Here is a 24,753-nt window from a genome sequence, read left to right as displayed (position 1 = left end):
TTCTTCTTTACCTGAATTCTGAAAGCTTCTCTTAGCTCCACTGCCACAGCTGTCACTAAACTTGACCTTCATTGTGAACATTTCTTAAGAAATGAATTAATATAGAACTACCCAATAAAAATTACTTGGAGCTGAGTAATTCCATGTTATATCTTTCTTACATTACATCTTAGAGAAGGAATGAAAAGTGTGCTGCTAGCCAAGTTAATTATCCTACTTTTCTTCAAGCAAATAAGTCAAAGGTCGTTTGATTTCTTAACAAGGAAGAAAATGTATGTAGGTTTGTTTTTATCCTCCTGACCTCCTTCTGACATTGCCTGGTGAATATTTGCATGCAGGGAAGAACAGGTACCCTCAAGACTTTGTGCTTTTTTATTGTATGCGAGTCAACTAAATACCAAAATGTGTTACTTCCCTGATTCTACCATCACCAGCAAACTCTCATGAGTCACTGAGTAGAAAGCATACAAACAAAAATGTGCTTCCTCGTAGTGGAACAAGTTTAATAAATAGTTGGTAAGCCATCCTTCAAAGATTTTATGATCTTCAAATCCATCCTTTGATTTTTGATCATGTTTTTAATTTTGTCTGGCAGGACAGGCAAGCAGAAATTTATTTTCATAACACTATAATGAATATAACAGTTTACATTTTGTAAGTTTCCTTCCTTGTAAGTCTCCTGCCATTCCTTTTCACTAAGGATGAGAGTCAACCCTTCTCATCTTATTTATCAATTTAAAAGATACACATCTAATCTAAATTTACTGTCTGGGTTCCTCTTACGGATATTGCAGCAAGACAGGTGCTAAAAGAAAGTAGTATACTTTGTAGCAGGGTAGGTTATTTTGCTGTATGAGGATATGGTCTAGTAGGATATCTGAGGTGTTTAAGATACCTGAGATGAGTCATTCTTTGATGCCTGTATGTCCCCTCATCACTACAAGGGGAACCCAGGAGATCACCTCAGACTGTCAGTCCAGCTTCAACACCTGAAGTTTGATGGCACGAAGCCCACATGAATTTGCTGGTTTTTCATGTCATATTTCACTCTGAGCTGAAGCTGAGCCCGTTATGAGTTTTCCTTTGATACAGTACTTGCAGAGTAGGCTCCTGAAAGAAGCTGTCATATTTTCTATCAATAATTCCTACTATTGACCTCTGCTGCTGTAGTTTTAAGAAAGTCTGTCCTTGGTGCCCCTTATTTTTATTAGATGAACTTTTTATCATACAAGCTGGTAAGAAAAGTAATTAAATTTACCAGAGGTTACTCATATTTCATAATTACTTGCAGTTAAAAGCCATAGAGAGAACAATTGAAATTAATTAAAGTTATGGCCTCTTAAAGAAGATACATGATGTTTCACTGTAATGTAAACTTTTATGTCCCCCAGACATTTATAATATTTTCAAGGATGAGAGATTTCTTATTTAAAAAAAAGGCACTCAATAGTGCAACTTTTTATACTAACGTATTTAATATAGAATACAGAAAATACATCATATAAAAAATAAAAATGTTCTTATTGTGCTAGTAGTTTATTTTCAAGCTTCTCATGAACCAATTCCCATCCTCCCCCTCCTAATGGCTCCTTTTAGTCGTTTGTCCTTTATATTGAATTTTGAATGAAACTTATAGAAATGTCAGGTTGTCTCCTTTAGGGACTACAGCTGAAATCATCAAGCTCACTTTCATTGTCTCCAGTTGGTGACAAATGGCAATTTTATTTAGCAAGGGATGGTTCTCTTTGAGGTTGGATTGATGGATGAGGCCATAAGAGGTTAGGCCAGCTGACAAGGTTACCCCTACCAGCTGTCTGCCCGTCCCTACTGCATGAGTGTCTGTGCTGCTTGTCAGTCAGCTTTTGAGCCACTGCTGTTTACTGTGGAGTGTTCTAAGACAGATTGTAATCGGTGACAGCTTCCTTTGCTTTAAAATGCTGTGCTGCAAATGGTGGTGGTTCCAAAACTCGCTGATGAGCAGCTGAGACATCTGTGCAGTAAAGACAGGCTGGGCAGCGAGGGTGGCAGCAGTGGCAGCTGCCCCAAGCAAAGCCAGCCCTTTTTGACATTCAAGAATCCTCTATTTCGTTTTTGCTTTTTTTGTGTGTTTTGGTTTGACTTGTTTTGTTTCAGGTTATAATCAGCCTGCTGTCTAAGCCCCCCAGCTTTGAAATGTTTTTGAATGGGCATCTGTAAGAACCCCAATAGTGTTTTGAGATTTCGCTACAAAATCCTAAAATGCTTTTAATTCTTGTCTGTAGGCTGGAGCAAATGTGCTGCTGCAAGATGTTAACGGAAACATTGCACTTGATTATGCCATAGAAGGGACTGAATCTAGCAGCATCCTTCTGGTGTATTTGGAAGAAAACGGTAAGTCAGCTCTCAGCTTCTGGAATGTTTTCATTGAACACGACATAAAAATGAAAAGGATGGATATTGATTTGATGTAAGTCAGCACTGAAGCCAGTGGAACTATGTTAGTTTGGAGATGAAGTGGAGGACGATTTGGAGTCACAAAAGTTTTCAGTGCGTTTAGATTTGAACCACTAACAAAGTTTAGTGACGGTGGTAATTGTCAGGTCTGCTTTTGTCCGTTCATATGGAGCTGCTAGAATGTCAGTTCAAAGCAGAAAAACTGCAGTAGTACAGAAGCTTTCAAAACAACTAATTTAATAGTGTGAGGACCAGGTTTCACATTTGGTTTCATTTCACACATGAGTTATGTATAGCCTCAGAGTATATTTTCCCAGGGACAGACTATTTCTTTAGTGCATTCAAGAAAAGCAATTGATATAGATCAATATCATTTCAGAAAAGTACTGCTCTAGACTTTCATATTTAGAACTGTGAAAGGCTTTTCATAGACCTTAAGGAATTATTGCTAACGTACTACAATTAGAACTGAATAAAATATCAACATGTACAGATTGTTAATACTGAAGATGAGTGAACTTAAGCTAAAACTAAATCCCCTGATATATTTTCTATTTTAGAACTATATGCAATGTGAGCTTGATTTCTGCTTACCAATTTTCTACTAATAATATTGATGCAGTAGGTTGACAGAAGAACAGGCAACCAAAGCCAAACAGTTTCAGGGTGGTTCGCAGAGTTTTCACTCTGGTTCTTGCTGATTTGGAACCACCTAACCATAAGAGTATAACACACAAAAAATCTATTTTCTGCAATGAGCTTGATTAATTGATGATAGAGGTTGGGTGATGGTGATGTCAGAACAGGGGACCAAATGACATGTTTCAGTAGGTTCCTTCAAGTCCTAAAAATGAATTACACAGAATACATGACACACTGAAAATGTTGTAGTTGAGAATGCTCATCTATCTTCCTTTAGCCTTTGTGTTTTCTAATATAAGCTTGAACAAGCTACCTTAATTTTTACATTTTCTAACTCTTGGGGAACTGACTTTGAAGTCTTAGACTTCTCTTAATATTTGTGTATTTTCAGCATGCAAATCTGTGGGTGTTTAAAAGCGAACTAAAGAAAAAAGTCCATCATATGGAAACATTTTGTTACCTATATGTTTCTATCAAAGGGAAAACCTTTAAACTCACTGTGCAGACTTTTGGCACTTCAATTAACATTTTAAGTTATAGCCAGTTTGCGATATACTTTGTAACTGATGCTAGAAGGAAAACAGGCATCTTCTTGACTAATAGCCTTTGCAAAGATTTGAAAAAAGACCATGAAGAACATCAGAAACTGGGGGTGCCCTTCTAGTATTTTTTCAAACAACTTACTGATGAATAATCTAATTCTGTTACCATCAGGAAAAAAGCTATCATTTTTTATAGAATTCCTAATTCCTAGCAAGTTAGGAAAAAAATTGTCAATGCCCAGAGTGCACCCACATGCCTGGTGATGTGTCCCCCCACTCCAGGGGCTTGGCTGTTCAAAGCCAGGCCTGGTATGGTGCAGCCCTGTAACCTGGGAGCAGTAGGCTGAGAAAAGAACTAAGTGGTGAGGCAGATCTGGGAGAAGCCTTGTCATGTTCTTTCACCCATCCTTTGGCTCGGGAGACACATTTAGGCTCAGGTCTTTGCCCTTGGTGCTCACTTGAGGTGGACCTGTGCCCAGCCATGAACCTTGCTGATCCTGACCCTGAACCACTGACTTGATTTCCTGGTTTCACCTGAATTGTCTGGATGTGTTGCTACAGGCTTTTCTGGCAATCACAGGACTGTCAGTTGGACCTGATTCCCATCACCAGACCTGCTCAGTCTTCCTGTTTGGGTACTGTGGGGCTGAACCCTGGTCAGCAAGGACACTGTCCTACCTGGCCTGGGTTCACCCTCAGCTCCTGGCTCCCTGGCACGTGTTGAGTAGCCTCCTTCTACTGCTCTCACACAAAAACGTCCAAGCATAACACATTAAGAACTTTCAGAGAAATCCTGAGTATAGAAATAATGTATGTGGTGACCTTATTTCAGACATACTTATCGGAAGTAACCAGAGACCATGACACAAGTTGCTCTTCTGTGTTCTAGTATTAATATTACAAAAGAAAATAATAAACATGCAAGATATATCCACAGACGAATGCTTTAGTATTAAACCTCAAGATTGTACCAGTCTTTTAAAATAAATTACAAAAATTATTTTTGTTTTGGGACAAGTTAAGAAGAGACAGAGTTCATTTAACTAATTTTATCTGGAAGGGTCATCAGCATCTTATTATAGAAGAGAGAGGGGAAAAAAACCATGTTTCGCTAGAGTGGCAGTATTGTCATTCCGAGGAGGAGATGGGAATTTAATTTCTGATAGCTTTTTCAGACTAGAATGAAATAAATTAAACATCCTTCACTAGGCATATGTAGTGGTATCTTTAAAGGCAAAGAGTTAAAACCTAACAACAATCAGTCAGTAGTTCTTCAGTGAGTTAGAGCTGTACGCCTCGGTAGTTTTGCAAGTATACATTCTTTTGCAGACACACTGAAAATATTGGCTTCCCTTCGCACATAATAAATGTTGCTGAAATGTATCTATTCATATGCTGACCTTTGAAAATCAGGTGCACATAATGACATGTGATATGCACAAGAACTACTGAACGATCTAATTTAACAAAAATAATGTTCTTTATAAAGCTACCTAGTAAGCAGCTAGAAAAGTCCTTCTAAAACTTCAAGCAAATAAAGCTAGATAAGCTACACCTGAATATTTTCATGAATGAAAATTTGAAAATTAATATTTTCAGAATGGTACCATGACTTTTTTTTTTAACTCGTCGATTGTTTGTGAATGTGTCTACCCCATAGTACGCTGCACAGAAGAAAAATAGACATTTAAAACCATGGTGTCCCCAGAATTACAGAAGAGAACAGACAGGCTCATCACACTTGGGGTGTAAACAGCCTTGCTGCATTTACAGCTCTATGCCGGAAGGGCAGATATAGACTGGGCGAGAGAAGACTCAAATAAGAGGAGAGATTGGCTTCTCAAAGCTGTTGCAAGTTTTTAATGAATATTTTTGTTTGCAAGACCAGATGATATTGACCTCTCCTGAAGACTATTAAGTTAGTTTGAGAATGAGACGTGCAAGTTACAGGAAGAGAGGCTGCTGGGTGTGCTTAGTGGGTATTTCCCAAAGAGTACTTGAGTGTTTTGCTTTGTACTGGTCAGAGGAGCAGGTGTTCCCCTTGCAGATGGAGAGACTTCTTAGTACTGGACTTTCCTGAGGAAAAACATTTTTATAGCAATTCTCAGTTCTGTTTGTTATGTATTTCCTTACGACCGCAACTTCTTGAAAGTTACTTTCCCTCTTTTTATCTGAGATTTTTACAATCCTTTGAGTTGTCAGTTCTATAAGCATATGCCAGAGAGGGTGAGACAGCCAAAGCACATTAAATGGCCTTGTCAGGTGTTTTTCTTAAACAATGAGAAATACTATATTTTGTAGCTTTTAGGTTATGCTCCTGCCTGTCATCAGCACTGATACTCATGACCAAATGCTATGTCCTGCAGGGTCACTACTGTTTTCACTGTTGCTTCTCCATCTCATGTTCTGCAGAATTTGTGGGCATGTAGCTCGTTCTGATTTTACAGGGTATTTGAAGTATATTTTCCATCCTATGCCTTCCTTTTTGGCTTTGCATTTTTTAAAAATGTGAATCTGTTCCCATAGTACATGCCAATTTACTTTTCTTCCTTTATTTATTCCTGCTGACTGTCATCCCATTTCAGCTGAATACCTAAACCACATTTCCCCTTCGAAAACCTACGTGAAGGTCATTCTTTGATTCAGGCAGCAAGAGTTACTTACTATATGAGTAACATTTTGTTGTTCCATCTAAACTCATGAAAAGTGTCACTCCCTGGGGAGGAAGAGCGGACTCTCCAGAATTACAAAGTTGATTAAGGGAAGACAGTTACTGACCAGGTCACCTTGTTCGAGCCTCAGAGAATGATGCGTGTGCCTGCTTGGTAAAGCTGCTTCCCAGTTCCCTGCCAGAGAAGCCTTCATGCTGAAGCCTAATATTTCCCAAGTTCTTGGAATTCAAAACTCTGCAATTCTAAGATTGCAATTTTGATTAATTTTTTCATGTTTTCATTCTATTTTCTATAAAGGCAGAGGAAGGGGATCTCTGTTGTTTCTGTTCCGAAACTCCTTTGGACATATACAAAATTAAGCCCATAGAACATGTCACTGTGGTTGCTCACTTGCCAGGCTGTCTACTGCTATTTGTTTAATGAAATGTGTATAATTCCTTTATACAAATACTAGTTTGAAACCAGTAAAGCCATCTTGAGATTCACGTAGACTGTGTCTTTTGTTGCTATGTAGAATGCTTATGCATTTTCTCTGAGGTTATGAGTATAATTACATCTGTCATAGAACATATATAGCAATTGATGCAGCTGAACTCTATTCTTGATTCCTCCCTCAGCACAAATAAAGTTAATCTTTAACAGGCAGGTTTTTTGGGGCCCCATACAAGATACACCAAGGTTCTATAAAACGTCATTTACAAGATGCAAGAATCAATATTTCACTGTTAGTATAAGAAAATACTGATAAGTTAATTCCCTGATCATGCTGACCATCAGTCAGTAGTAAATTGCTAGAAAAGGCTGAGTGGACTTATCTGGCCTCTGCCCTCAACCTGTAGCCACAACCTGTAGCCATTACTATAATTTACGTGAAACATGACAAACCAAAGAGCTTGATAATAACTATGTTTCACTCTCAGTATTTTTTTTTCTTCTCTTACCAGGGAAAGTCAGAAACTCGTGTTTCTAATTTCTAGGTTGTGAACTTAGTTTTTGGTTTTGTATCTTTGAGGTGTTATTCACACACAAAAGAGGTAGTACATTAATTGCCACCTGTTGCCTGTCTCCTTAAAAAACAAAACTTATTGTTTCCTGGAGACATCAAGAGAAAGAAAAAATTGATGTAAGTTCTGCCAGTAGTACTTAAAATGGCCTTCTTCATCAGTTATAAAATGATAAATGTATTTTTCAGCTTTAATCTTCCTTACCTGACAATATTAGAAAGAGCTTTATCATGATCAGTCAAGTTTCATTTCAGCTGCTCAATCTGTCTGTAATGTGTTTAAAAAAGTGACGTCAGTGCTGCAAGTGATAACTAATTTGGGGTGTATGTAGTCCTTCACACCACATAGTGTTTGGAAGTTTACACTTACGCATTTGAGATAGTTCCGTCACCAGGACAAGAATGTTAAATTATCAATTTACTGTTGCAAAAAGCAGCAAATAGGCAGAAACAGAAAGGAAAAAAAAAAAAAAAGAGATTTAGTTGATGCCATGTGGCATCAACCATCTCTAGATGTCATCTGGTAGTTTTAGATCATTACCGTGAAATGTGATGAAGGCATAAAATCTTCAATTCTGACAAAATGAATACATTGTTTGGTAGGAGATACTCAGAACATCCTATGAAATCTGTATTGTGTTCCAGTCTAGCAACTGTCAGACAATAGGATGTTAGCACATTCTGCTTTTGATTGGTTACCTGAGTTAAGCTATCAGTACCATATATATATATATATATATGTATATATATGTTTTTCTGAATTGCATTTATGTGAAAGACCACAAGTTTCAGTCTAGATATAGAAAACATCTCCTTTTCTTCAGCTTAGGTTTATATTTGTGTTTTATTTATGGTGTCATTTTGTATCATTTAGGTGACAGGTGTGAAAATATGAGAATAACTAAATGTGGCCATCAAGACAGCATTCACACTGAACATTTCACTACAGAGCTGAAACTCTTAGAAATGCTGCAGGCAAATAAAATGCAGAACAGAAAGCAGTGTGTATAGTAGCATGTTAAAGAAAGGAAATGATTGGGATTCTTCGCTGAACTACATATGGTACACCCATTTATAAGAGTTCCGGGGTTAGATTAATACTAAGAAACTTAAAATATGCTTTTACCCTGGAACATGCTTCAGTTGTTTCAGTAATGTAAAAAACTGCAGGAGTTTTTGAAGGTAAAATGTTAAGTTAAATACATATTCATTAAATTAATTTATAATTTGTCACTTTTCAGGTCACTGACAAATGTGGAAGAGAACCAAGAACTCATTTATTCATATGTTTTTTGTTATGTCATGGCCAGGGCAGAGAGGAAGGATTTTTATGCTCAAATAACATTTTCTGTAAGTGTCCAAGTGCAGATAGGAGCGGAAGAATCAAGCCCTGAATTTCAGTTAAATATTCCAATCAAGCCACAGCCAATTGTTAATTTGACCACTTAGCAATTTTGTTGTACTCTCTGTTTCTAATATTAAATCTCTTCAGACTGGAGGCCATGCTGTCTTTTGGTAGTCGACACCCTTCCTGATCTTCCTTTTAAAACTGTACTTTGACAACTGTTTCTCTCAGTAGCAATGCTGACACAAGCAATCGCGCACCCTTCATTCCTTCCATCCCCTCCCATTTGTTTCTGCCTCCACACCACATTTTCTCTTTGTTTATGGGGCCTTGCAATGGTCTCATCTGGAGAACTGATGCTGGTTAAAAATAACCCAGGCAGATTAAAAAAAGTGTTGAGTTTTAATGTCATTTACTTGAGAGATTTCACAATCTCTGAAGTAGTTGAGCCAACAGATTTGAGAGACTGGTCTGGGCACTGTGTTGCATACACAAGGCTGAAAGAATGCAGCAAAAAATAATTTTCATTAAATAAGACTCAAACACTTGAGCGGTTTGCTTAATTCTTTTCCCATTCACAGCTACTTTCACAATCCCAGTGGATTTAATGATATTACAACTGCTTTGCCTACAACTGCTCTTGCCAGTCAGTAGGAGATCAAGGCCTATGAATTGGATATTGCTGACTGACATTAAATCATCCGTGTAGTGACTGATAACTACAGAGATGAGTAAACTTGTTGGTAAATATAAGTAAACATGTTCTATAAATATACACTGAAGCCTAATTAAATGTTGATTAAACTTTTACGAACCCAGAAAGCAAAATCGTATGTCTGTTCTTTATTGACGAATGAAATAGTGGAAAGGTTTTTAGCCTTTTGTTTGTTCCAGGTGTAGAACTGAATTCGCTGCGCCAAATGAAGATCCAGAGACCTATGACAATGCTTACAGATGTCCGACAGCTCATATCAAGTGGAGGAAGTGTGAATCAAAAGAACGATGAAGGAGTTACCCTGGTGAGTGGGAATATGTAATCGTCGCCCTGTGAATATGCATGTACTGCAGCTGTGTACTCCTAAAAGTCTTTGCAAGGCAATTCTCTAGGAGGAGAAATGAGGGAATGCGAGATTTTGGTTCTCATCTGGTCTTTTGAAAATAGATATATGTCGATGCCTTTCACAGTATAGGTTTTAAAATAGGCTAGTGCAACATCTGTGCCTTAATGACAACTTGCTTACTGTTAGCCACTGAATATGCAACACAAAAATTAATAGCAAAAAAAAAAAGTATTGGCAGTTAAGAACTACAGCAGATACTTACAGTCTCTGACATTCTGTGTGAGAGATGGCCTGAAACTTCAATCAGTGATTCCTGTTTTAGGCTCATATCTTCTGGCTGAACCAGGCTAAGACACTGTTTCATGAAGCCATTCCATCTTGATTCAGTGTAATGAATCATCCACCATATCAGTGGATAAGTGTTCCTTCTACCAAATTTGCATGTTTCTGTAGTCATTTATGTCATTATACCTATTTGTGCTAATAGATCTGCTATCCCTTTGTTTTTTCAGGATCACTATTTCTTCAGTCATCAAAATAATTTTAAAATAAATGTAATAAAGTAATTTTTAAAGTCTTTTTCCCTACATAGCATGTCTGTGAAATCTTCTCTTTGCATATAAAATCTTCAACATCATTATCAATCAGTAAATGGTCAGCAGCAGCATTAAGATATTAAAAAACTTTCAAATTTTTTTGGTGTTTTTTCTGCAAATACTGTACTAAAATAATTAGAAAGGCATGTATTATTGAACTTTAGTATTATTTTAGCACTTATGCTGAATTACATTGCATGATACTGAATGATACAATGATACAATGAATCATTAGTATTTGATTCCATATTTTAAAACCAGTGAAGTATTTAAACTACAACTGAAAAAGTGAGCAGCCTCATGCCTGGGGTTGTTGAATCCAGCTACTGGCTCTGTCTGTACAGAAAGCTGTGACTTTTGGGATGGACACCCCAAGCAGTTAACTGTAGTTAAAAACAGGAGGGAAGCAGGGGAGAGGTGGGAAGAAACAACACAACTTTTAGTTTAATTTCTAAAAACATTAATTTAACTTCCAGTTTTCTGATAAATTTAAGCTAAGCTGCTAAATCACAGTAGAACACAAAGTTGTTTCTCTTGATTTTACTCTCATTGCTACTGTAGTCTGAATTGGCTGAGTTAAATTGAGTTATGAACTTACATAACTATCATTGCATAAAACCTCTGTAGTTAGCTAGAATTGTTGAAATGTATGTCTGAAATGTGTTTAACAGTACTGCAGATACTAGGAGAAAAGCATTGTGGATATTTCGTTTTTTGCTTGGTGCGATGTGGACAAAGGGGACATTTTTTGCATGAACAGTTTTTAAGTTGAACTTTGATGTTTTCTAGCTTATTTAATAGTCTGCCAACAAGTAGCTACAGAGTGGATCATCTCATTTTTGTTTGAAATTTCTATTAAGTGAAACTTTCATCTGACAGAACTGGTGGGAAATCCAGGATTTGTTAAACTGCTCTGTCTCTCTTCATGAGTATGGAGTCAGCCAGTCTGTGATAGCTGTATGTGTATCAAAGGGTTCTGAGAATAGGTTTTTTGTTGCTCTACATCTATGTGCACAGAGAAAACAATAAATATCTCAGTAGCAAATGAGATTTATTTTCTTTTGATAGAATATATCTAGGTCCATGTGTAAGTTAAGATGAATCAGGCAAAAAAAATGATGCCATAAATGTATAAATGCAAACATTCTCATACATTGAGAACACATACATAGAATGATACGTGGCAAAATTATTTTTTCTGCTAAATTCTCCTGTAATAATTTTTTGCTTTGAAATATTTCAGTCATAAAATATTTTCTTTATCTTGTGAGTTTTTAAACTACTTTAAAATAGCACTTGTCAAATTGATGTTTGAATAGAAAATGTAATTTCCTCTGTAAAAACATAAAAAACGCCAAAGTGACATCAAATTATGGGAAAATTTTGAGGTTTTTGTAATTAGAACATTTATAGCATACAGAATTGGTGTTCTGCCCCCTTTACAGGGGTAGATTTTTGATGAGCTGTGGTGTGTTTCATCCCTCTGCTTCAAGGATGTTCATAGAGAAAACTTTGTGCATACTGTGCAGGTGCAGCTGAACTGAAATAGCAAATAAGGCAAATAATATCCTAGACTCTGTTTTTGATGTCTCCTATGCTTATGGTGGCTTTGGAGCTACATGGTTCTAGTAACAGGTTTATTGCAAGACCTTTTTTCTGCCATTGGCCATTCCTTTTGACCCTAAGAAGTCTAGTCTCTTCAGCTAACATTGCTTCAAAGGAAAACAATAATGTAGTTGGGCTACATGATTTGGGATACAGGTTACCACCTATATTCTCTGTTTTCCATTCTGCAATCTTCCTGAGCCCTGTTTTTACTGATCATCATGAGAACTGAGTCCTCCTGACTGGGGATGAGCAATTATATTGTGCCAATTTCCAAAGGCAAATTTTGTCCCCTTTGCTCTCGGAAGTGCCTGGAACATTTGAAATCATAGCAGAGAACCATGAGAACCAAAACCATCCTGGATCAATTTGGTCATGAGAGGTATGTGCCTCAACATACAGTTAAGTATCTAAGGAAGCAATTCAAGTGAAAGGAAGAAAATCTCTGTGGTTCAAAATTGAGAAAGTATTTTTTGTGACCAATTTTGTGCTGCAAGCTCAATGATTATGTGTTAATGAATTCATGTTGGAGGAAAGTAGTGTCAGGTTACATCTGGGATATTTGAACTGCCACAGAAGAAAATGAGGTATAGGCCATGCTCTACTGAAATGTAAGAATCTATCCAGGCTTGTGAAGTTTGTGAATGTGTTTCAAAGGATGTTTGCTTGAAATGGTATGAAGAGTATCTAGTGAGACCAGATTGTTTAAATAGTTCTCAATAAGCTAACATTCTTATTTTTTGGTGGGTTTTATTTCTAAATGTTGATAAAGATTCCACACTGGTTTTCTATTCTGTTGTTATCATGTGTGTATTTTGTATTTGCCATTACCATGATTTAGCTAGTAAGATCTGTGGGGCAGCCAAGATACATGGTAGGGCATCACAGACTTTTCTGACTTCTGAAAACTATTAAGATATTTTTATATTCCAGCTGCACGTGGCTTGCGCTAATGGATACAAGAATGTTGCATCTCTGATACTGGATCATGGGGCTGATCTCAATGTAGTGGATAATCAGTACTGGACACCCCTACACTTAGCTGCTAAGTATGGACAGGTAAAGCATGATGTTTTCAACTGCTTCTCTTTTCTTTGTGGTAGGCAGTCTTCTGTAGAAATAGCAAATACTTGTAAGTTAGGGAGACTATTCTGGTTTTAACGTGAAAAGCTTACACATTTCTGTACTATAGGTGGCATCTTAAATGGCAGAGATCATCTGAGAATAGACATTGTAAAGCTATCGACTCAATACAGCTCATTACAATCAATCTACCATCAACAGCAGTTTGTCTCCAGCAAAAATTAAATTTGCACTGAAAGAGAGCCAAAATAAGCACTTCTGTCTGTTATTTTCTTATACTCCGATGTCACACTCTTATGTTAAGCTAGCTTTTTTCTGTGTAGATTTCTGTGAATGAATGTCCAGGATTCACTTAACACAGTAGTCACTTTCTGAGTTGTGGAAAGGTGCCCCGGGTCTGGGATTTGGAGGCCATGCCTAAACATGACTTGTCCCTCTTAACATCTTTTCACATTTCTTCATCCTCACTCTACCCAGACACGTTCAGTGCACCTTTGTTATGGTCTGACCACTTCAGGAGATCTCCTCACAGCTATACAAATTACACAGTTAGTTTTTGAACTATTTTATGTTATAGACCTTATGTACCTACATTTTGCATATTAACTTATGAAAAAATTTGAGTAGTTATATTCTTATGAAGAAATTGTTACACTGTTTTAGAGTGACATCCAGAGTCATTTGAAGAACCTCAGCTCTATACATATAGAGTTTTATGTTTGCAAATACACAATCATACAAAAAAGAAAATAAATACAAAACACATAAAATGAAAAAAAAGGCTATTTGCAAGACCATAATAATAATAGAGATGGTACAACTTTACCTGGAAAAAAAAGAAGAATCTACTGAAGTTTAAAATTTATAAAGACAAAAATGAATTTGCATCTGTACAGGAGGAAGCTTCTAAAGAGTAAGGGCACCACAACCTTCTTGTTACATATCTCAAGTTGTAAATTAATATACAACCTAAGTGTTATTGCTCCAACTTCCGCAGTAAATTATATGAGAAATAATTGGAGAAAATACATTATCCTGAGTGAGCTAAGCATGTGAAAGACATCACACCCACGCCTCATAATCAAAACCTGGCTTATAGAGACACGTCTACAATGGCAAAACCAGTAATTTTTACGATGAGATCCTTCTCAACTAAATTTAGCCAACTGCAACTTAAGTACAAAGGCAAAGCTTTGTTTTGTATAATGTGAACAATCACCTCTAGAGGGCAATTCAGACAAATCTAGGAGGTGCATTTAAAATAGGTGAGATGAATCAATACTTAGAGGTCTGACCCTCCCTGATTATAGAGGTCATGGACAACTAGCATATATTAGAGGTCTAACTTAAACATTTTAAAATCTTATAGGAGGAATCCAGACCAAAGTGCAGGGCAAAGGGCCAAACGATGGGTCAACTGCCCACTGGATGTGCTGGGTCTCCCCAGTGATCATAAAGGCGACGTGGAGTTGATGTCTTACTCTTAGACAACATAAAACTGCACAGAGTGAATTCCACAGAGGGAGCAGAGTTAAATACTTAAAACAGTACCTGTGTTGTCGAAAGCAAAACATAGCAGTAGGTTGTTGCATTGTTTCCAAACAGGGAATAAATAAGAGTTTTAAATGACAGTATGTGTTATCTGATGTTAAAAAAAAAATCTGTACCTGTCTTTACATATATTTGTAAAGAAAAGCAGTCTCATGGATAAATTTACCATCTAAAATTTGCTAGAATGTTATTACTGAGGCTACTGCCTGAAGATCAGTGTATCTGTTTTGTAAGATGAGGCTCTGCTTTTCAGGAACAGATTAGGTTACCAATGAGTGCAACAGACTATTAACTGAAATACCACTAGCTGCAAACATTGAAAAAGAATAGCAATAGTATTAAAAAATAGACATGTTTTTAAGCACAGTTATTCTGAGCTTCTAGGACTGTTGTCATTTTTCTCCCTGTAACTATTAGGGCTAAACCCAAGTTTTTATTTTTCATGTACACTGAGATTCTAACATTATACAAAAATTGGTATTATTGAGGTATTAATGTCAGAGTTGCTTATCTTAATAATTTTACCTTAATAATTTTACCTTAATAAAAAGATGGAATATAGTAACCTCTTTGACACATATGCAAATCTGCATCAATGGCACACAGAAACCTCTTCCAAACCAGATTATGAGGACAGCAAAACAAGCCCCTAGAAATGAGAATATGCCAGGGTTTCCTACGTTGATTTAACGGGGCATTTTGGACATACACATTCTTGATGCTGATATTGCTGGCAGATTTGAACTCCCTTGTCTCATTCACGTGCAGCCCGGGGAGTGCTGGTGTGGACGTGGCTGCTGCCTCTGCACAGCAGAGTGGGGCACATGTCCTCACTTGGGGACCACGCCGCCCACCCTGGCACTGATATGAACCGAGGAAGGGCGACTTGTATTTCTCAGGCTGGCCCGCTAATTTGAAATTAGCACAGCAATCACTTTCTGAAGAGCAAGTAATTTGGAACTGGTAGTGCTGTCCTCGCTGGACATCTTCCAGGCTGCTGTGATCAGGAAAGCCCTCGCTTGCCATCCCCGCGGTGGGAATAGGCTGCAGCTCTGACGTTTGCCTTGGGTACTTTGGCACAATTCCCAGGCACAAGCTGTTTCTTTGTTGTTTATCACAGAAATGTCACCTTTAAAACCAGCTATCGGAGGCATGCAGGTCAGAGCTGACTCCCCAGTAGCTTAAACACTACCTCTCAAAATTTTGTCCTTGGGGCATGCTGCCTATGTCTGAAGTGTTAAATTACTAAATAAAAGAAGGCTAGAGATTAAGCCAGGCAACACTCTGGCTCACATTCATATGGTTTAGATCTAGTTTCCTCCACAGGAGATTAGTCTTGTTTGTAGAGGGCTGGTTGGAGTGGTCCAAAGCAGAGTCAGGGACAGAGCTAAGAGTTAAGCAGTGTGGATTATAAGGGATTCTTAAGATTACTCCATTGCACGCTCTTAGTGAGACAGATTTAGCCTCTGGCTTTAAGGTTCAACAGTTTCATGATGTCAAAAAGGAAAAAAAAAAAAAGAAAAAAAGAGAATTGTTGAACTGCTGACTGTACATTTCTGAGAGTAAATCCTGCACCAGTAAGGATTTCCCATTAATAGATTGGAAATATACCAAAAAAAATAGTTTAGTGAGCTCAGATGCTTAGCTCATTATTCTTAACATATTATGTACGTCCTATGCTATTTTCAAAATCTGTGTGTGAAATTCCCATTCTGTAAGCATATTCTCCCTTAATATGTATTTATTTGGCATGTTTGCTTGGACTGAATCATACCCCTCTGTCTTGTTAGTTCATCCAAATACAGCATTTCTTTCAGCTCATGGAAGGGACTCTGTGTTTCTTGCTGAAGTTCTTACTATGTGGTCTAATTTGCTCATCGTTACCAAAATGTATTAGTAATTTGACTTAGCTATGAACTGTAGTTTCATTTTGTTTTCTTTAAGTGCATATTGACCCCAAAATAGAAAAAAAATCTACGTAGATCATTAGAATATGCTTTGATGAGAACGGATTAACTGAAGTAGGAAATTACATTTAATCTCATTCAAGTTTGGCCATTGCCATAGCAGTTACTTTGATTGCAATTTCTTGCCTTCTGCGTATTCCACAAATGTTTTCAATGGGAAGAGCCTGAAGAAGAGGGTGCTGGTTCAGTATTTCAAAAAGAATAGCGTATAGTAACTCGGAATATGTATTTTCCCTATCAAGCAGTTGGAATCATTCATTTATGGTCAGAAAATCCTCCAGATAATGTTTTATCCAGACATACCTCACCCTCTTTTCTTTAGTCTTTTTGTTCATCTTTGGCACGCGTGATTGTACTCAGGTAGAAGAGCTGCATTTCCCTGCAGATCAAATTACGCTTGTTTTCCTCAAGCAGAGAGACCACTTTGGGATTTCAGCCTGTGATATCTTTCTTTTACTCTCATTATATTCAGCAGGTTTCTAGAAATGATTCAAATGCTAATTGTGGGTAGAGAACACTCAGGCAGGAAAAGCTAGATTCACACAACACCAAATGATAATAAGAAAATAGATTTACAAGTTTAAGGTTCATATACAGACTAGGGGCAACCTCAGCTTACAAAATTACTATAAAACTCTCAGTGTTTACATATATGCTTTTAAAGGTGAGATGTGCGTGGACTACACTATATATGTGTATTTGATTTTTGCAGGATCTCAGTGATCAATATGAATTTCATTTTCCTTGAAATACCAGCTATAGTAACTTCCTCTCATATATGTACATATAAATATATATACATATATATAAAACCATGAGAGGCATATATGAAAAAGAAGACTAATAAGCCTGTTCAGGCACAAACTTTGAGAAGTGCCAGAATTATGATCCTCTCTGTAATAATATTATATAATTTATAGGAATATAACTTATAACATTTTTAATCACAAGATCACATAATAATTTTCCCTGATTTATTTTATTTTTTCCTCTTCTAATGTCCTGGTGGATTGAAAAATAGAAATGTACATTATCAGTCTTGAAGTAAAGACTGCTGAAGTCTCCATTTCAGCTGTAGAAAAACTTTTAAGTAACCTTTGTCACTTGCTTAGGTAGCTGAAAACAGCATTAGGTTGCACTTCTTTACTGGAACCATTCCAGAGGTGTAAAAGGCATACTCTTATGCCATGTAGGTTAAACATGGTGACTGCAGAAACGTAGCGGTGACACTTGGGGAACCTGGGTTCCTTTCCAAGCTCCGTGTATGAGCACACACAGTCTTTGTGGTTCGTTCCTCCTACACGTAACCTTATTTGTCCCATTGCCTCCAGGCTGTTCCGTTCTTGTCTTTATTCTGTTGCCTTATTGTCCCATTCATTTGCCTGGCTTCATGTCCTTTCCATACGCCTCTTATCCCAATCCTAATTTCCTTGCACTGCCAGCTTCTGCCCCTCCTCCTCTCCCTGGTTCTCATCCAAGCTTTCTTTTCTCTGCCTTGGCTTCATGCCAGCCTTTCTGCCCTTCTGTTGTACTTATCCCTTTTCCCACTTGCTCACAGTCCCAATCTCCCTTTTTCAATATCAGTGCTTTTCCCTCATCGTGCCACTTTCTTCTTTCATTTTCTTTTTCTGCTTAGCCTGTCTCTACCTACATCCTGGCTCTTTGCCACATCTCTCCTCTTCCCTTTCACTTCATTTATTTCATGCCGTTGGTTCCAAAGTCCGTCATTTTATCCGTGCTCTGTTCTATTTTTTTCCCCTCCATTCCTTCCACCTTGCTGCTAGTCTCGTTCCCACAACCTACTTTTCCTAATCCATTCTACTTTGCTGACCTCAGATGGTTATGGTCTTCTTTTTCTGCACTCATGTAGAAAAAATACCTTCCTCATCTATATTGTACTAAGAAGGAAGATCTGTAATGAGTTTTAGACATAATTTCCTATGTCTAGAGCAGTACTGTGGATCAGATTTGCAATTGCAGACAAAATGCTATTTAGCTTCTGAATGATATTGTTCTTATTTAGAGGTTTGCATATTAGACTTTGGCTTTAAGGGGGACTCAGTCTTCCAAAGCGTACTATTATGTAATGGAGAAATATATGACCTTCAATACTCAGTTCACAGTAACTGTAAAAGTTAAAGTTAGTCCCAAATCGTGGGAGTCTCTGTCTTGGGATTTGCTTTTATTTGTTTCAGTCCCCAGTAGCTTAAGTGAACACTGGTCCCTAGCCTCCACTTTTCTTCTCATTGTCCTTGATTGTTAGCGAAGTGCTGATTATCAACCCATTCCACCAGTTAAATATATTTCTCCAGTGTTATTCTAAGCAGTTTCTGATCTTGCTTATTCCATCTGCTGAATATTTGGCTACCTTGAAGTTACAGCACTTCTATCACAGAATCTTAGTAATGGTAATAATAGTAATAATAAACATTGAAACTACTTCCTTGATTTATATTTTTCTTATTATGAGTCTTTTCAATACCCAAGTGGATATTTAAACAGAACCACTGATACTGGCTATACTAACATTTAGGCCTACAGTGGACCATACTAGTAAAAGTGGGCTCTTTGATTTATACATTATAATCTAAAAACTGTCTTGTAAATATCTGGTGGCTGTGATTTTTTCAAGGTTTGAAATTTGGCTAAGTTTTGACAATTTTCCAAACAGACAACAATAGGAATATTCTCACCCCACAGAATTCATCTTCTGTCTAATACAAAGTCTTCAAATCATACACACGTTGGAGCTCACAAGGGTCGATCGATATATTTTCTCACACCCTGCTCCCAGAAGGTCCTTCATGTTTGGTTGATTTATTTTTCTTCCTAATTAAAAAAAAAAGCACTCACAGGCAGCAATCCTAGCAAACTGCCTTACAAAAATCACGCAGTGAGATAACCATGCACTTTTCCAACCCAGTGAAGTAAAGTTCAGCCTTATAAGCAATTGAAAACTGGTTCTTAAGTGCAGATGTAGGCCATCATATTCAGTGGTGGAGGCTGCACATAATAATGGTGTAACCAGTGATATTTTATGTGTTCTGCCTAGAGTTTTGCTGTGTTTAGTGAATAAGCACCCTAGATATTAAAATAATACTTGAGGATTCCAGTGTGTTTTGCACAATATTGTGACTGATGGTCCAAAATAATACTGATTTTGAGTAAAGGTTGTTGATCCGCTAGTTTGCTATTAGATGGCTTTGTCTCACTGTGGATGAAAGCATGCTTTCCGTATCCAGAGAAAATTGAGTGGAAACCTAAGAAGTCACAGCAGGTGGAAAGAAATTGCAAGAAGGGAGTGGGAAGGCCTTAGTCAAAGAGAACCGAGGAATTAATATCAAGAAAGAAAACAAAAATAGCATCGTCCCCAAAAAGGGATAAGAACACTAATAAAAGGGTGGAAGAAAGCAAGTTGGAGAGCTACATCTAAGGAGCTATGAGTCTCAAATACAGGAAACAGAGGGAAAAAGGCCTGAGGAATAAGAAATGATAGGAGGGGTGTGAACAAAAGATGGATGGTAAGCCAAGTCACTAAGGATGGTAGGAAATGTGCACCTTTGAAACAGAAGGAGAGGAGTGGAGAGAAACGTTGGTTTTGACAGGGAAGAAAAGTGAAGAACAGAAGGAATTTACTGTTGGGGGTGCATGCAAATTGGATAATGCATATTCATTGCTGTGCAAAGTAGCACATCAGGACATTTGCATAAAATCTCCAGCTTTCTGAATTTACAACTTAAGCATGTATGTCTCCAATGGTAAAGAAAAGGGAATAAATGATCTGAGGTAGGGACACTGGGACCTGGATAATAACTCAGGAGTTCAAAGCTCAGCCAGAGCCAGCAGCTTATCCTTTACAGTTGCTGGCACAGATCTGGTGTCCTCTGCATTGCTTCGGAGGAAAATATCTGACTGTACAGGAAAGAAAGACACTTTTCAAGAGCACTGATTCTGCTCCCCAGCTAATTCACTAGCAGTTAAACTAACAGGGCTCGAGGGCAGTCTGGAGCTGCCTTTGCAGCCTCAAGTGCGTAGGGAGATTCTTGAAGAATCTCTCTCACTCCTTCATGCTCTGTATTTCCTACTTGATCACTGCAGTCACTTATCTGTGGCAAAAGGCCTCAGTTTGTCAGCTGTCCAACACTGGTGTTCTTAAGCCTGTGAGATATGAAACTGAGCATCGGGCTTTCTTAGCTAGCATTTAACGTGTGGTAAAACTTAGCCCTTTTTTGACAGGGGGAAATAGTATTTGAAGGCTTCATAATGTGCTTATTGCAGTAAATTTATTTATCCTGCTTTTTTTTCCCTTATAGCTTTTTATTTTCAGTATTGCAGTCTATGTTTCTTTAGGTTTAAAGAACTGTTCGACTCCAGTGTTCAACTCCTGTTCATCTGTGCATGTTTTTCTAGCTCCTTAGATCATAAGTGTTGCTCCTATTAATGTGAATTACACTTCATTTCCTTGTAATATTTCCTTTGAGGACTAAAGCTCAGGTTCACTGTAGGCAGGATACTTTTTTTACCACTTGCTAGTTTGGAAAAAACCCATAACTCTTTTGGCGTAACTGTGGTGGTCTGCCTGCACATCTGATCATGCATTCTGTCTTGCTTACCAAACTCAGAGTTCCTACATGCACAAAAAAACTTTATTTTAATCTTGTCTGTGTTTAATATAATCTTTCTTCATACATTTTCACTAAGAATTTCCCCTATCCATAAATATACAAACTGTTAAAAGTTTTTTAACAAATTAGTTCTGATGGAGAAAAAATGCTATTTTTTTGGAAAAGCCATAGGTGGACCTTTTCCACATCACACGGAGTCACAGAATGTTTGAGGTTGGAGGTCATCTAGTCCAGCTCCCCTGATCAAGCAGTGCCACCTAAAGCAGGCTGCCCAGGACCATGTCCAGACAACTGATGAATGTCTCCAAGGATGGGGACTCCAAAACCTCACTGGGCAACCTGTGCCAGTGCTCAGTCACCCTCACAGTGTAAAAATCTGATGTTCAGACGGATCACTCTGTGTTTCAGGTTGTGCCCGTTGCCTCTGGTCCTGTCACTGGGCAGCACTGAAAAGAACCTGGCTCTGTCCTCTTTGCACTCTCCCTTCAGGTCTTTATATACATTAATGAAATCCCCCCTGAGCCTTCTCTTCTCCAGATTGAAGAGTCTGAAATCTCTCAGCCTTTCTTCTTATGTGAAGTGTTCCTACCTCATATCTTAGTAGCCTTTTGCTGGACTCTCTCCAGTGTATCTGTCTCTTTTGTACTGAGGAGCCTGTACAGAGTACACCAGGTGTGGCCTTAGCAGCAGCGAGGGGAAGGATCTTGTCATTCAATGTGGTGGCAACAGTCCTCCGAATGCATCTCAGGATACTGTTAACCTTCTTTGTGGCCAAAGCACACTGCTGTCTAATTTTCAACTTGGTGTTTACCAGAACCTCCAGGTCCTTTTCTGCAAAGCTGCTTTCCAGCTGGGTGTACGGGTGCCTGGCATTGTTCCTCCCCATACGCAGGTCTTCGCACATCTCCTTGTTGAACTTCATGACATACCTGTCAGCTCATTTCTCCAGCCTGTCAGGGTCTCCCTGGATGGTAGCACAACCCTCTGGCCTACAAACCACTCCTCCCAGCTTGGTGTCATCTGCAAATTTGCTGAGAGTGCACTCCACCCCATCATCCAGGTCATTAATGAAAATGTTGAAAGGGACTGGACCCAGTACTGATCCCCAGGATACACTGCCAGTTACTGGCCTCCACCCAGACTTCTTGCCACTCATCACCACCCTCTGGGCCCAGCCATTGAGCCATTTTTCCATCCACCTGAATGGTGGAATGGCAACACCTTGCCCATTCTTCTGTTTGCAAGCATCACATCAGAACAGATTGTGAATGGAGGTTTACAATGTAATTTTACAGATGTTTTGAAGACTTCCTTACTAGTATAAAGTGCAGCCTAGAAAAAGGACTGAAATAGGTATTTGAAAATGTATGACTGATGTGAAGCGGGAACTGGAGTGGGAGTGGAGTGAATGTGTAAACAGGTAAATAGGAAAAGCATGAATGGTCTATGAAGGCTTTTGAAAATGAGGGCAAGCAGGTTCTGGCTTGGTGAAAAAGCTTCTGGCTTTTTTATTTGTATGAATTGGCACAGATAACTGTAAAATGAGAAAAAAAAATATATTGTCATTTTACTCTTAGTGTCTAGAATATTTCCTTAAGTATTACAGTTTCTCTTAATGTAGTCATATATACTGTATTGGTAACTCTGAAATTGAAATATTTGAATAGTGACAATTTGCTGTAATTACAAATAGTTCTAGTCTTTGGCACAGTTCTGAAGATCTGGCAATTCAATTATATATATATTCAATTATATATATGTTCAACTATATGTATATATTCACTCTTTCTAAAACATATGTGAATGAGGTTAAAACTAATACAGACAGTTCTGCGTATCCAAAAGCAGGGAACTGAAATTAACGGTGTCCTGAATACCTTGGTCTTGGTGATGTGCATCAAGGATTTCCAGCAGGAGTTATTTGTTTGGCAGCAGGAAAAATTGGCATTGCAGCATGGAACAGAATTCTTGTGATGTAGATCCTGAACTTTGATAACCCAAAAATCTGTCTATTGTTACTGAACTGAAAGTGCATTTAAAACCCCTCTCCTTTGGTAAAACCACTGCTGCTTTTCAGAATGGCTGTTAATGAGATCATGCAACTGCTGCTGGTTTAGTCAGGTCAGTGACTATAATCATGCACCATTTTTTCATAATGAAAAACCACAGAGATATATGTGTTGAGGGTACTCTGTTGCAAGCAGGGCTAATTGGATTGGGAAGTGAACCTGTTTTGGCTTCCTCCTTGCTTCGACACTTTGCTAGATTTTCTGCTGTTACTGTTACTGGAAAGCCAGCGTTAGAAAGCTGAGGAGAGCAAGATCTTTTTATTCTATAGGAATTTGCAACAATACTTTCCTGTGTTTCTGTGATTAGAAGTTTGGGGTTTATTTTTGCACTTAACTGATGCTTCCTTATCATGGTCTTTTTTAGTAAGTTGCCATCTGTACAGTGAATCCATATTGAATTTTCTTATTTTTATTGCAATTATTTCCTTCCTTTTTAGCCTTTATTAATTTGTTGCTTGTTTTGATGTAAAATTACTATCCTTTCTCTTAGCTGCCTTCCAATTCAGGTCTCATTTATCTGTAGCTCTCTTCTTCTGTCCTGAAGAATCCTTTCTTTTCTCCACAGCTTGTTTTCCCCTGTGCTCATCTGGGCTTCCCCTTTTGATTGCATTTACATTATTAATTGTGTTTGCTTTTGCATATATCCAGAAGTGCAGACAGTTCTCTCATTTAGTTGGGCTCTATATTCACATTCCAAAATGTATTTTTTGCTTCTTGTGCAGTTTTTTACTCCTTTCTGACCAACCAGTTTTTCAAGGTAGACATTACTACAGCTTTTGATGGAGAAATATCTCTAGAGGCTTCAGTGCAGCGATAGAAGAGCTCGCTAAAAACAATTGCTTGCAGCGTTCTTGCAGGAATTGAAAAATATGTTTTAGACTTTTTCATTATGTGATACTGTACCCTACTCTATTATAGTATAATTGCTATCATTACTAGTATGTTAAACGGATTTGGCAAACATAAGAAATATGCGCCTATTTCTACTGCTGACAGATAATAGATTTACTTTTGTGATGGCTGTGAGTCAGACACCTTTGGCAGTGATGGTACACAGCTGTTGAATTAGTAAGGCATAAATAAATATTTGTGGTCTATGTCATGACAGGTGGTGATGGAGGGTTAGTTTTTTTGCTTACTGATGCAGATTTGTTTACACATCTAAGGATGGAGAGACACTTTGAGGGTGGAGTTATGCTGAGGGTACACTGAAATGGTATGAGAACTGTATTTTATTCTGCCTTTTGTGATGTGTGTACTAACTGCAGAAGGTGGTATTTTGCATGCGTTGCCTATGTTTTATCATATGATTTCAGCTAGTGCAGGAAGGAATGAGCGAACTGAATAACATATTCTGTTCCTTTCCTGCTTCTGGCATTTCAAACATCTCTGTGTTTGACCATTTTAGACCAACCTTGTGAAGCTGCTTTTGATGCACTGGGCAAATCCCAATCTTCTTAACTGCAATAATGAAAAGCCTTCAGGTAGGTGAAAATCCGTGTATATTATGTATGTACTAGTTACTGTGACACCGTTTTGTTTCCTTCTTGATTTCTTAG

The 24,753-nt window shown here is 37.9% G+C and overlaps 1 protein-coding gene across 2 annotated transcripts in view; it reads left to right on the top strand.

Moving 5' to 3' along the window:
* MYO16 (myosin XVI) overlaps positions 1-24,753 on the top strand; it is a 297,728-nt gene that overhangs the window by 73,741 nt on the left and 199,234 nt on the right. For both annotated transcript variants that reach the window (XM_065626752.1, XM_065626751.1), the window contains exons 5-8: positions 2,262-2,370; positions 9,532-9,656; positions 12,833-12,958; positions 24,603-24,678. In XM_065626752.1, coding sequence (XP_065482824.1) covers positions 2,262-2,370; positions 9,532-9,656; positions 12,833-12,958; positions 24,603-24,678 — 436 coding nt within the window. The remainder of the gene's footprint in view (positions 1-2,261; positions 2,371-9,531; positions 9,657-12,832; positions 12,959-24,602; positions 24,679-24,753) is intronic.

The sequence above is a fragment of the Caloenas nicobarica genome, chromosome 1 (genome assembly GCF_036013445.1).
Source record: "Caloenas nicobarica isolate bCalNic1 chromosome 1, bCalNic1.hap1, whole genome shotgun sequence".
NCBI lineage: Eukaryota > Metazoa > Chordata > Aves > Columbiformes > Columbidae > Caloenas > Caloenas nicobarica.
This window is presented reverse-complemented; position numbering and strand designations above follow the sequence as displayed.